General features: G+C 31.6%; 1 protein-coding gene across 4 annotated transcripts in view; it reads left to right on the forward strand.

The window, feature by feature from the left end:
* Window positions 1-15,137, forward strand: part of FSTL5 (follistatin like 5) — an 807,250-nt gene that overhangs the window by 632,389 nt on the left and 159,724 nt on the right. For all 4 annotated transcript variants that reach the window (XM_032248526.1, XM_032248528.1, XM_032248527.1 and 1 more), the window contains exon 9: window positions 11,162-11,323. In XM_032248526.1, the coding sequence (XP_032104417.1) occupies window positions 11,162-11,323 (162 nt within the window). The remainder of the gene's footprint in view (window positions 1-11,161; window positions 11,324-15,137) is intronic.

The following is a 15,137-nucleotide window of genomic DNA, read 5'->3' on the forward strand; positions in this document are numbered from 1 at the left end:
GTCATTCTTAGCATATGAATAACTATAACCAACTAAGTCTTAGATTTTTTTTGGCTTTTTTACGTATATTAAATGCAATAACACTTCTTGAGTAAAATTATCTAAATTTAGTAATTTTTATCTCCTACTCTATTGAAAAGATCTTCAACAATGTTGTCATGAATTCATTTCTATCTCCATAGCATTTTATATTTTAAAGTGTTGTCATATTATTTTCCTCATAATTTCATTTTACACATGAGTAAAAAAGTACTCACAGAGTTGGAGTGAGTCTCCTAAAATCACATAGCTAGTCAGTTACAGGTTGTAAACAAAATCTTCCTCTTGAGTAATCCTGTATGATGCATGGCATGTTAAATTTTATAGTCTTAACATGTTGCTAAAGTTCTTCTGTTTCTTACACAAATGGTGGTAGAAGATAGACAAGGTAGAGAACTAGCTGTAAAAAAAGTTATAAACAAAAACTTCGAGAATCATATATATTTTGCAACACATTTCAATATAATATTGAAAGACAAATGTTTTCTTTATGTTTAAGCCCTAATGCAATGTTTTTCTTGCCTTTCAGTTGCAAAAAATGTCTATTTACAGGATATATATATATATATACACACACATATATATATACACACACACAATTCAAGTGCAAATGTGAGTGAAAAGAGCTGAGAATATGTTTAATCTGTTTAAAATGTGTTTAGATACAGCCTTGAATAAATCTCTTCCTACACTCTATTTAGATAGGGTTTACGTTTATGTCTGGAACATTAAATCTGTTTGGAACATGTCATGCTTCCACTTCCCTCTCTCTAGTCCTGATAGACATTGCTTATCAATTACAGTTTTCTTTCCTGTTGAACCAGTTCTTGGGATTAAGCAGGTTCAATTCTCATCTCTACGAAGTTCATTTCTACTAATCAGTTGGTATTGACAAGTGAAATTAAACACATTTTCCATTCCTCTTATTAAGTCTTAGACTTCTGTGCATCTGCCCCAGAAAAATCCTCATATTTTCAAAAACAGCAAAACTTGTGAGTAGACACCTAACATTTGCATGCTGATTCATGCCTGGCAATTGGCTAGGAATTTACCAGAGTGTTTCCTTTAATCCATTTAATCTTCAGAAGAGTTTCAAATTTTACAAATGGAGAAATCAAGACTCAGAAATGGAATATTTTATCTCTTACAGCACAGCAGAAAGTGTTAGAGATGCATTCAAATTTTCTGCTTAGTAGGAGGTTACTGCAACATGTCGGCTGCACAACTCCTGCCTCAAATAATCATTTTGAGAACTCCCGATCTCTAAATTAGATATACATTAAATAAAATTGACTAAGGTCTATCAAAAAGAAATCAGCATCCAGCATATGCCAGGCTACATTTTTTCTCATTTATTTTTTCTTTTCTTTAGGTTAAGAGAAGCAACATATTATGTATATTATCATCTTAAACACTTTTATTTTCTTTTGTGTTTCAGACATGATTTCTTAAAATGGTGGCTTTTCAGACTTTGAAATCGGGGATTAAAAAGGCCACTAACTTTAAGGATTAGTAGACTACATCTAAGTTAATTACACTAGGGTGAACTGTCTCTTTCAAAATGGGTTAAAAAGTTGTAATTTCTTACAATGATATAGGATAAACAGGAAGACCTAATAAAAAACCTCACCAAAGTTTATGATCCTAAGAATGTTATTCTTAATTTATATTTTGCCTTCAACATTTGTTGCATCCTCTACGCTTTCATGAAGACTGCAATAATGTGATCAGAGAGTTTTGTAATATTGACAGGAGGCAGTGTGAAAGTCATGAATATAAAAAGACTGCTTTGGGACGAAGTTAAAGAGAAATTGATGGCTTTAATAATGTCAGAGACAAAAGGCATTGGACAAGCTCAGCAGCATTTAAAATATTTATTAAACCGAGCCTGTAATTTTTCATAGGAAAGTTGCTTTAATGACAAAGGGAGTCATAATACAAACAGAACAATCCAGCTGTTGCTGTGAGTCAGCACTACTTCAGAGACATTTATATTCTTACCCTCAAGCTTTCTTAGAACCTTTTCTAACAGTTGCAGCTGTGTGAATAATTTGTGGAAGAGCCATGATAGAATTCTTCAAGAGAATACAAGATAATAGCATCAGGAAAAAAAAAATAACCAGTGCTTAGTTGTTTACATACCAGTGACCTGACGATTCACCTTAAATTCATTTTTGTTTTCAGTTAGAATGAAGTCACTGTATTGGGTCAGTGATCTCTGCCTCTTGGCTAAATTCAGGCTTCAAAAACAGCCAGGTTATACTGTCTCCATACTTTCTGGCAATAATGTAGAAACTTCTAAAAAAAGACCAGAGTATGAAAGTATGAAGAATAAGAAAAAAATGAGATCTAGCCTTACAGAGATCTTTTTTTTAAATCACATTAGAATCTTTCTAATATTAGATTAGAAGTATTATTACATTAAATGAATTCTATTAGATCCTTCCTAATATAGAGAGAAGTACTGCTCTAATCTAATGCAGTTAAGTTATGGGCCTTTGAGAAATATATCTATCTACGCTTCCTTTATTTTCCTACTATCATCATGAAACACATAATGGTTTTGTGATGATAAATGTTTACAAGGATTCCATAAAAACACCAAAGTTTCCAGATAAAAAAATCTGTGTGAATGTAAATATATTTTATTTTATTGTTTCCTCCATTTTTCGTTTCTATTTTTTAAGTATCAGAATCTCACCTTAATTTCTAAATTTGTAGAATGTTAAAATGTACTAGTCTTATGTATTCTTTAGAGCAATTGGTCATGTGTATGCATTGCATGTCTGATTATTTGCATTTGATGCACTAAAAACCATTAGATAAACTAAATAAAATGTTATTAGATTCATTTGATTTATTTAAATGGTGATATCATTTTTAAACTGAGCAATAGTTCAGTTTCCTTGAAAAGTTAGAGATGCCTTATTAATACTGCTCTGAAATACTCTAATGCACTAATTTATTTGACCTTCACTTTTTAAATATAATTTCTTCCAGGATCTCTAATATGCCTTTTGTATTATAGTTCACAATCAAATTCATAATTTAACGACTGTGGATACCATGTAGTCAAATTCTAGTAGATACTTTTATGAAAACATATATTTTATTATTAGGACCAGATGAAACAATTTAAGCTAAGATTGCATTTTTTTTAAGTGCTCCACTTGGCTAATTTCAACTTGAATCTATCACTCACTGGATGTATAATATAGACAAGAGAGCAAGTAAGAAATAGATCAAGTTACCAGCATAATGTATTGTGCTCAGAAGTTTCTCAGTGAATAGCTGTATATTATTATCTTCAAACTCAAAAATAAATCAAATTTTATACTTTACCTAATTTCTGAATAAAATATATACATTTACATCCTGTTGTAGCTCCTTCCATTTTAGGTAGTAGAAGTTTATTTGATTATATTTTTGTAGAATAAATTTCAATATGAAATGTCAATGTTTTATAATGTTTCTATATTAATATATACACAGAATTATATTGTTTGACATGGATATTATATGATTGTATTTGATATTATTATATAACACCAATCAGTTTAAACTATTTAAGTCAAAGGCATTTCCTGAGCTATATTAAAGACATCAAATATCATTTGGAATTATTTAGTGTATAGAAGCTTATCTTTAAATATCACCTTTTTCATAAAATGTTAGGAGCCTATTTATAGCTTTTCATGGTAGTCCATGCACATTGGATCCTAAATCCAACGTGAAAACACTTTGGTGGTCTCTATCAATTTCTTTTTTTCATGCATTGCCAATAGAAAAAAAAAAAAAAGACAAGTTTATAGAGTGCACTTCCTAACTAAAAATGACTGTAACAAATGCTTTGAAATGTTCTCCGGAGGATTATTGACTTTTTAATTCAGGCTTCCATCAATCGTCATTTATATTTCATAATCTGTATCCTGGGAAAAGTAAGCTACTTTTAAATGTGTAGCTTATCACTGAGGTTAAATAGTTGCTATGTCAATCACTTATCCTTCAATTCTATGTGAGTTAAAAGACACTTTTCAGAAAATCACTTAACACCAATAAACTGAGATACATGTTAATTACATAAAGATATTCTTTTTTCATACATATATACAATCTATATGAGAATTAAAGTTATATATGACAAAAGTTATTATTCACTAGTTTTCTTTCTGTGCCTTCATAAGTACATCAATAAAGCAGAAGCAGCTAGGAATGAAGGAGGAAATTCAACATCTTATTTTAAAAGGTTTCCTTTGGGGAGTATGAGTGACAGTATAAGTGGCCCATATAATATGTATATTTTCCAATATGAATAATGTGGCATCAATTGCACTTATTGAGGTGATTGGTATGCTTCCTTCCAAACTAATTCTCAAACAGACTTAGGCTGTCTAAATTTTTAATATTTCCAGAGTATAGTTGGGAAAGGGAACTAATAGGCAGTAGCGTGGTAGGCTATAGTTCTGACGTGGTGGCTTTAGTCTCTTGGTTTGCGCTACTTTTATAGTTTTAGTAAATCTGAAAGATTGGAACTTATTCAATAGTCAATGAAATTTGTATATACAATGGATCCTTCAGACACTACAAAATAAAAGTGGTGAGATTACCTTTGCATTGTATTTGAATCACCAAATAGAGTCTCAGTTTGGTTTTGGGCATTGTAGTTTTTTATTGGCATCCTGATGGCTGAAAGAAAAGGATCTCGGGTAGTTCAAAATACATGCATTAACCAGAGAGTGGATGGTCCAGGTGAACAAAACTTTTATGTCCTGTTCTTGCTTTTGATAAGATATCTCCTGCAGAAACTTCTTTGACAGAGAACTAGAGTCCTCTTCCTTATTTACCAAGTCATATATCTTATTAAGGACAATGTATGTTACATGTCCTTACTCTCATGGCCATTCTAAATAGCAAATGCCAGATTGTAAATGTGAGAAAGGAATAACTGTGAGAAGCTTGCAACATAGATCCTGTGGAACACTTCCTCATGGTCTTCACTGCATCAGTCACTCGGCTACGTAAAGGAATTTAATGATTAAATAAGGCAAAACCTCTTCTCTCAAAGAGGCTATTATTAATCATCTATAGCGTATCATATATTGCTGTATGATATATATTGTTTTACTATATATTGCTTTACAATATACAACTCTGTATTTTTATAATTCTGTTTGATTTTCAAAACCTTAAAATATGGTACAACATTTATTTTGTATATAAGAAAAAAGACTCAAAATGTTTGAAAATGAGCTTGAGATCACATAACTGTTAAGCAGCAGAATGAAGACTCAAGATCTTCATTTGCCTCAGTCTAAATGTCTTTAAATGACAACAAATAAATGTAACCTTATTAGCAGGAAATTTTCAAAATCTGAGGTCCAGAGCTCACTTGAGGAACGCTTTCATAAAAACAATATGCATCTTAAATATTAAATACCATTCTCCTCAATTAAGAAAATTCAGCTGTCCAGAACAATTAGCTTTCAATGTGAATAGATTTAATATTTGTATTAGAGATAGCACGTTAATCTTTCTTGGACAGAACAGTATGCTTTTGGATATTGGAATTAAAATGTCTAAACCATTTGCCCTAATATATCCAAATCTCAACTAACCTCAAAACTTTACGTAGAATGATTATTTGAAAATTATACAATTCATAGTCCATCATTGCATAATTTCTGAATCATTTCCCACAAAGCTTAGTACATTATAATGGCAATTATAGTGTTCTTGGAATACTTGGCACTTGTAGATAATCGATACATATACATTTACTCAATGAATGCAGTATTTCTTTCACAGCATTTTTGCTGGTAAATGGGGTAATTGGCTGTCCATACAATTGCATGTGACATTTATCGAACTACCTATGACATAACTAATCACTGGAAACATGTAAAATACTCAGCATCATGCACATACTGTAAATATCTCCTCCACAGCCACATTCACTACACTGCCTGTCATACTCCCCTAAACACTTCAAAATACGATTCATTTCCTTTAAAGCACTTTGTGTTAACAACTCCCTTTTTTATGTAACTACCACACCTCTTTCAACTCTACTACAGGATATAAAGTGTTCTGTTACAATTATTGTTTTCTGGTTTTCATTATTGAGCAGCACATACTCTGAGAGTATGAGACATGTCTTGTCCATCTATGTCAATTAACAGTTTACAGTTTATCATATATATTAAGTAATCAATACATGACTAATTCAAAAGTGAGTATTTCATAAGTGGTACAATTTTTAGATCGTTTCTGCAAAGATCGGTTTTATCAGTTTTGTGGAATGGGAATGGAAATGAAAAAACATTTGATGGCTAAAATTAATATAATGGTAACTAAAGGCAATAATAACTAAAGGTACCGCGGACATGGTTTATTACCCCATTGATTTTAGTCTTATTTCATTTTTATCAATAACATTTTAAATAATGTTTTGGAACATTTTCTCAAAGGGTTTGAGGACTATATGTTAAATACATTTATAGATAGTTAATATATTTTTGCTTAATCACATTTAAAATATTTGAAATATTTTGTTACTGATATTTACAAACATGCAAACTCGTATCATGCAAACTTACCAAATTCACTTATTATCACAATTTTTCTAAATAATCTTTTGTATTTTAATTTACTCTATGCCATCTACAAAGGCTTAAGATAACTCAACATAATAAAGAAAATATTTTCTTGTTTTCTAAAAGTAAATGACTTTTCTGCAATTATGGAAAAGATCATACTATTTTACTTCTTTAAAATGTTACTATAGTGAATTAAATTCAATTATTTTTTGAATGTCTATAATTAACCAAGGTGTTATGGTATATTACTATTTTAATGTTCTGATATATTTTGGTTGATAGTATTTCGTATGGGAATTTTCATCTACTTTGAGTGACACCGATCACTAATTGTTCTTTCTTCTAATGTCTTGCCACATTTTGGCATTAAGTTTATGTCGACCTCATAAAACAAAGCCAGGGATTTTATTAGTTATCTCTGCTGCATAATAAATTAGAGAAAATATTAGTGGCTTAAAACAACAAACATTTATGTCTTTTGAGATAGTAGGAAAATCGAGATATGCAATCATTAATACAAAAATGAGATAATCAAATAATTTGAGAACAGCTCTGCTAGGTGATCCTGGCATAAGATCTTTTCTGAGATTTCAGTCAACATGTTGCTCAGAGCCATAGTCATCTGAAAGCTTGATTGAGGCTGGTGTATCTACTTCCAAGGTTACTCACTCACATGCCATTAGCAGGAGGCCTTAGTTTTTTGCTGGCTGTTGTCATGGGCCCTCTCTCTGCGCCTTAGCATATAAGCATCCCCACAAGATTGATTAAGTGTCTTATGACATGGCAGCTGAATTCTGCAAGAGCAAGAGAACATGAGAATACTGCAATACCTTTTATGACCTAATGTTGAATATTTTGCACCATTACTTTGCCACAGCTCTGCTCATTAACAGTACATCATTAAATCCAGCCCACAGGTCCCATGTGTAAAGTGAGAAACATTAGTCTCTACCTTTTGAAGACAGCAGTGTCAAAAATTGATAGAGATATTTTAACAGTACTGAAGAGCTGCCTCCAGCCCCATTTTATTCGCTAGAAGAGTTTGTATAAGATTGGTATTATTTTTACTTTATTTGGGGAAAGTTCTAAGTTTTCTTTGATTAAAAGTTTTTAAATATATTAAATTTATTTAAATGTTATAAGACTTTTTAGATTTTGTACTACTTTTTATGTGGTTCTGCTAGATGCTTGTCTTTCCAGAAATCTGTTCATTTTATTTAAAGTTACGTGTTGGCATAAAACTGTCTATAATTTGTTCTCTCTAGTTTGTACCATTTCTATAAGAATTCAGTTCTCAATCTGACTTTCTTGGTTTGCCATTTTGTTTTTTGGAGTTGCTTTTAATGACTTTTCTTTTCTTCTTTGGTATTCTATTGTTTTACTGTAATGTGTATACATCATCCTTTTTTAAGGAAGTTCATCATCTGTGGGCTTTTGGAATCACTGGTTTGATGTCTTACACAGATCTGACAATATCACAATGGTTACCTTTTCAAATATTCCTCTCTTCTTTTACTTCAGTTAAATATATATAAGATACTCTTAATCTATTCTATATCTATTTACTCTCTCATCTGTATTTTCTGTATTTTATACCTCTGTGCTTTATTGTAGATATGATTTTTTTTCTGTCTTAACTTTCTATTTTTTTTTGTTCTTCAGCTGTATCTAATCTGGGTTAAATATAAAAAGTTTATAATTTCATTTTTGTCATTTAAAAATATATCGTTTCTAGTTGATTCATTTTAATTACATTATGTTTTATAGCTTCCAAACTTTTTTACGTTTAGCTATCAGCTCTTTAAACACAGGAAGCATACATGGGTAATAACTCCAGTTACCAGAGTTTTGTGGCTCTTTAAAAGTTGGCTGTTGTTTTTATTCTTACTGGTTAAGTTTGTATATTTTGAAGAAAGCCTTGAGATATTGTGTTGCATTCAGCAAACTTGATTTAATAAACCATTTTAGAAATTATTTGAAATCTAAAGAAAATAGGTTAAGAGAGTTATTTCATCCATAACTGCCAGGCACTGGGGTACTAGAGCGCCTGCAATGAATCTTTGGACATTTTGTGGCCACTTGAATTCAATGCAACTAGTGACCCAGTACAGAGAAAAAGAGCTACTATGCCATGGTCTCCAAACAAAATTATTGTGGGCCACAATACTAAGCCCGTTTACTTTAGCTGAGGCTGACTACCAGAATCAGCTGATTCCCAGATATTATCATGTATTTGGAAACCATAAATAAACACATAATCCTGGCTTTACAGAAGTTTGAGGTCTGGTAAGGTAGAAGAGATAAATCACTGTATTTGATTCAATGCAGTAATAGGGCCAGACCTTAAAGGAACACACACTGAATTAATTAATGGCTAAAAGAAAAAAAAATACAAAACCTCTCTCAAGATGTCTTATTTTTTAAATTACACATACACACACACACACACACACACACACATGGGCACACACATCTATGTATGTATATACATAGGAGAGAGAGACAGAAATAAAATGCCTTTGATTGGTAATCAACTCCGCCTTCAGAATCTCCACCTGGTTTGGGAAATATTATTGAATTCCAAATGTACCTTTCAGTAGCTTAAAACATATTTACAAGATTGTGTAAACATCACCAATACCTAAGCCCCTAGAACATTTTTATCACCTCCAAAATAAACCTTATATCCATTAAGCAGTCATATCCCATTCCTCCCTTTTCTCAGTACCTACCAATGTGCTTTCTATGTCCATGGATTTGCCCATTCTGGATGTTTTATATATGGATTAATATAATACACGTACATTTGTGTCAGATTCCTCTCACTTAGCATAAAACCTCCATTATTCATATTGTAGAATGCATTAGTACTTTCCTCCTTTTATTGAATGGCTGCATCATTTTATATTCTCACCAGCAATGTCCAAGAGTTCCAGTTTCTCCATGTACTCCACAACATGTTATTCCTCGATTTTGTTTATTTGTTTAAATAGCCATTCTAGAGGGTGTAAAGTGGTACCATATAGTGGTTTTGATTTACATTTCCCTCTTTTTGATTTTTTTAAATGTTCGAGTATTTACTTGTGCTTATTAGCCATTTATATGTCTTCAGTGGAGAAATAACTATTCAATTTTTTGTCCCCGATTTTAATTAAGTTGTTGGCTTTTTAGTTGCTGATTTTTAACAGTTCTTTATATGTTATGTATACTGTCAGAATTTGCAAATATCTTTTCCTGTTTTGTGAGTTGTATTTATACTCTTTTTTGATAGTGTCCTTTGATGCACCACAAAATCTGATATATTTATTTTGTTTATATCGTTGCTTGTGCTTTGGGGTCGTATCTAGAAGAAACCATTGTCCCCTCCTAGATCAGAAACACTTACTCCATGTTTTCTTCTGAAAGTTGATTGTTTTAGCTCCTACATTTAGGGCTTTGATTCATTTTGAATTCAATTTTATTTATGATATAAGGTAGGAGTTCAGGTTTATTTTCTTGCTTGTGGTTTTCCAATTGCCCCAGAATGATTGAAATTAAAAACTGACCATCAATGTATGTGTATATTTCTGCACTCTCAACTCTATTCCATCCTTGTGTCACTACTGCACTCCTTTAATTACTGTAGTTTCATTGGATGTTTTGAAATCAGCAGGTATAAGCCTTCCACCTTCAAACTTTTTCAACATTTTTTTTTGGCTACTTGGAGGTCTCCTGTAATTTCATATTTATCTGAGGATTTGCTCTTTCATTTCTCAATGTTCTAAAAATGCAGTTAGAACTTTGGTAAGAATTACATTGTACTTTTGTCTTTCCTTTATTTGTCTTTGTCAATTTGGGAGTATGATCATCTTACCAACAGTCTTTACCAATTTGTACTATTTTACCAATCAATTAATTCAATCCAGGAATACAAGATGGCTCCCTATTTATTTAGGTCTTCTTTAAATTCTTTCAACAAAGTTTCATAGTATTTAATATAAAAGTTTTGCATTTCTTTGGTGAACTTTATACCTAATTTTTTGTTACTATTGTAAATGGAATTATTAATTTCCCAACATGCTATAATAATAAAAAAGACTTTATTTTATTTCCATTATATATTCATTCATGTATTTATATAACTGAATTCATGGTTTCATTTAATTCCTTATATTCCCTTGTAATTACTAATTATTTCAGTGCACAAATTGTACCATCGTTAGCAAATTGGAGTCTCTTTAAACCGGTTTCTATATTCTTTTAGTATGTCTAGTATGTCTCATCATTCTTTGAGGACTTCTGTAGTTTCTGAAACAAGATATTCCAGGCTTATCTTATATTTTCCCTAGCAAAATCCCAGAATAGTTTTTGTCCAGGTGACACTGGTATATTTCAGTGTATAAGGCTATTTGGAAACGATGTAGAAATGTATAGCATCATTAAAATACATAATTTATGATTTTTCTTATTGCAATTTTGTTTCTTTTGGTAAATTAAATGCAAAATATGGATCACTAATTCACTTTCTCTTTCGTTTCTTTCCTTAGTTCCTCCAGTCATCCGGGTGTATCCAGAGAGCCAGGCTAGAGAGCCTGGGGTAACTGCCAGTCTTAGATGCCATGCAGAGGGCATTCCAAACCCTCAGCTCGGCTGGTTGAAGAATGGAATTGATATTACACCAAAGCTGTCAAAACAACTCACACTTCAAGGTGCTTTTTACTTGCATTTATTTCTCTTAAATGACCATGTTGAAGATTTATACTAAAATTTATAATGTTATTTGGAAGAAAAGAGAAAAATGAGTGTTGGTGGCAACAGAATGTCAGGAATATGAAAAAAATGCGTATATCTAAGAAATTATATGGGAAAGAGTCTTTTAACATTTTAATTTTTTTTTAATAATAGTCTTGTCATAATGATGAATGATGTCATTATTTTGGTGATAGGTAAAATTATTAAATTATGTATCTTTAAAATACTTATCCTGTGAATTACAGCAGTTATGCTGAACAGAATAATTAGATATCGTCATAGAAATTCGTTTCTGAAGTTACTTTTAAAATGTTAAATAATACATTCAATACGTATTATAGAGTATTTCAATACAGAATTTTTAATGAATTTTTTAGCATATTTTGTAAATTAAAGAAGAAAAATATCAAAAAGTTACAGTTTTCCATTTACATTTTTTAAAGTTTGTATTGCATTCCAGTATATAAAATATTTTACATATTCTAATGTGTAGACATAAATAAATTACTATATAATAGATAAAAACATTCCAAAATATGTGGAAAACAAAACTGGGCAAGATTTGTAAGTTCAAATAATTTGAATAATCTAAAAGCAGTTGCAAATAATATATTGATTATACTATCAGAAAAAAAAAAAGCACAAATCTTTTGTTCATTGTTAGGGGTAGCACACAACACTCATTTTACTGGAGTATCTTCTGCGGGGAAATTACATTTCTTATTTTGTAACTTTAAAGTTTTAAAATTTATACTATTAAACGTGAACATATTTTATGACTTTATGACATAGAGTTTTATTATTCTACTTTAATAGTGGATATATTTAATTATTATACATTTTTAAATAAAACTTTTTAAAACTTTTACTTATTTTTGGAAGTCAGTAGAGACATGTCTGTCAAAGTGTCCTTAAACTTTAAAAACTTTAATCCTGGAAATCACTAATGTGTATATGTAGGTCACACACATTTACACATGTATCTACTGATTACATCAAGAGGTCTTTAATCTGAGAAGAGAAGATGTATCTAATTAACATAAATGAAATGAATAAAAGTCTAAATAGCTTCTGATTTTGTCTCTTGCCCATTTAATAGCAGTAAACCATACTATAAAAGTGTATAGAATTTTTGCTTTCAGGTATATACATGACAAGAAATTTTTGAAGTTGTAACACTCCAGATTCAACATTTAAAAAGAGAAGGTGCTTGCAAAGAAATTTCTGTTAATTTTTAAGACAGGAAAAAATAGTTAAAGTTTTGAGAGAATGTTACAAAAAATAAAAGGAAGGAAGGGAGGCTAACTGAAGAGATCGTTCTAGGTATGTGGGGTATAAAACTCCATGTGGCTTAATAACTATTTAATTATCTACTCACTCATCAGATGCTTCTTTGGTGTTTGTGTGTGAAGTCAAAGTCCAGGAACTAATTTAATGTCTATGACAATGGCTGGGATAATATGTTAATTAGAGAGTGAAAGGAAGATATTTTAGCCTCTTTCTATTATTTTCTTCCCTTCTCTGTTAATAAAATATTTGTGCTTTCCCAAAGCACAAATTAACAGGCAAGGGAAGAAAGTAATAGAAAGAGACTAAAATTCATCAAGAGGCAGACTAGTTGATAGTACGGAAAAAGAGCAAGTCAAAATTAGAGTTTGACAATGGCAAATGCATAGAAAATTTATTGTAATTGTAAAAGTTATTGAAAAGTGTTTACTTCAGGTGATCAGCTTGTTCTTATGACATTTAGAAAAACAGTATCAGTAACAATCAGTTTTCAGTGGGTTTAGAAATGAAAAGGAGACAAGGAATACACAAATCTTCTTTGGCCAGATTTTGAAAGGGAAAAAAAAAGTAGAAGGCAGCAGCTCCTGGTGGGGAGGCTTAGAACTAATGGAGTTATTTCTTCTTGGATAATTTATCAATCTTAAGAAAGTAGCAGTAGGGAGAAATGAGGAGGATGAAGAATGTAGGGAGAGTCATAGAAATCAATAAGAAATAAGGGACATTTGCCTGGGGAAGAAACAGAAAATTTCCTGTGAGAAGTAGATGGAGGTGAAACTACGAACAGGAAGTTTTGAAGTCGCTTTCTGATCACTTCTATTTACCTCACGTTTGAAAGATCAAGATCACTTGCTGAGAGTCAAGTTAGTATTATGATGGGAAACATCAAACAAAGTATATAAAGATTTGAAGTAAAAGTAGAGGCGGATATGAAAGGCATCTAACTGTAAAGGTCAAGTGAAATGAATAGCAAGTAGTTTTGAATGTCCTAGGAATTGAAAACTGAATTTGAAAATTATAAACTTGCTTATGCAATAGTCTCATAACTTTCCCAGAGACCTGGCTTCAAGGACACCAGGTGCAGAGATAGGTTAGCTTATTCTAGTTCTAGAGGTTAGTAAGGCAGATGTGTCAGGATAGTAAATAGACAAAGGGATTGGTAGTTCTGGCAATAGAGTGGTAACGTCTAAGAATGCTAGATTACACAAGAAGTGAAGGAAAGACAATGGTACATATTGGTTAGGAGAACATGTAAAAATGTTACGAGACAGTATTTAAAGAAGGAAAAAATGTATTTGGCGCTTCAAAACAAAGGCTAGAGAATTTAGGCTGTTAAGTGAGTGGATCCTGAAAAAAAATGGTATGATTTTGGAGGAGGCCATATTTTATATAAAATAAGAAGGTGAAGCAAATCAAAATATCTTGTTTACTACCTATCTTTTAGAGCAGGTTCCTATAAACTAACACTCATAGACCATATCTAAATAGCTGTCTGTTTTTGTAAGCAAAGGCATTTTTTGTTTGTTTTTGCTTTTGTTGGTGGTGGTGGTTAGTTTTCAGAATACAGTGGCACTCATTTATTGTGTGGCTGCTTTAATGCTGCTATGGTAGAGGTGAGTAGTTGCCACAGAAACTATGTGGCCCATAAAGCCTAAATTATTTACACCTGGCCTTTTGCGACAAAATGAAAACCTGCCAACCTCTTTTTTGGAGCAGTGATTCTCGACAAGTGATGAGGGGAATAAGGGTGTGTAGTATGCATTTGCAAATCAAAAAAGAGGTTCAAGTTATTCTCTTTAAAACATTCACATCCACTGCCTCTCCATCTCCCACATCCCTTGAGAGCTACTGGCTCCTAGCAATGGCAATCAAGCTCTTTTCTCATTGGCGTTCTACCTTTTTTTCCCCAAACAGCCACACTGATTATGTTGCCTTTTACCTGTCACAGGTAGTCATGTCCCATTCTACTGCCTGTGTCGTTTTTGTAAGTGAACAACATGGATCACACAGACACGAATAGGCACACAAACACACACACAGCATACACAGGCATGCACACACACATCCAAACAGAAAGAAAATAGAAGAAAAACAAAGAAAAAGAAAAGAAAGAGAAGCTTAAACAAATGACTATACTAAATACTCAGCTTTAGAGCAAGATAGGTCAAGAGTTCAGCTTTTACACTTACAGTCAAATAACATGATCAATTTCTTACTATACTCCCTGATTCCTCACCTAATAATTAAGTATTATCTGATATATTGAGGGATAATACATGTGAAAGTTCCTAGAATCTTGCCAATATATAGTAAATGATTGTTTATACCCCGGTTTTTCACATTGGAGAATCCTACTCATTATTCAAGGGTTAGCTTAAAAATTATCTCACCAAGATGTAAAACTTGGATTAATCACACCCTTAACTCTTTGTTCACACATTCTATATCAACTTCTATATTTTTCATGTTTATCTTACATATAGTTCT

This window comes from Sapajus apella, unplaced genomic scaffold (assembly GCF_009761245.1).
Source record: "Sapajus apella isolate SASKATOON/1434 unplaced genomic scaffold, GSC_monkey_1.0 scaffold67, whole genome shotgun sequence".
Taxonomy (NCBI): domain Eukaryota; kingdom Metazoa; phylum Chordata; class Mammalia; order Primates; family Cebidae; genus Sapajus; species Sapajus apella.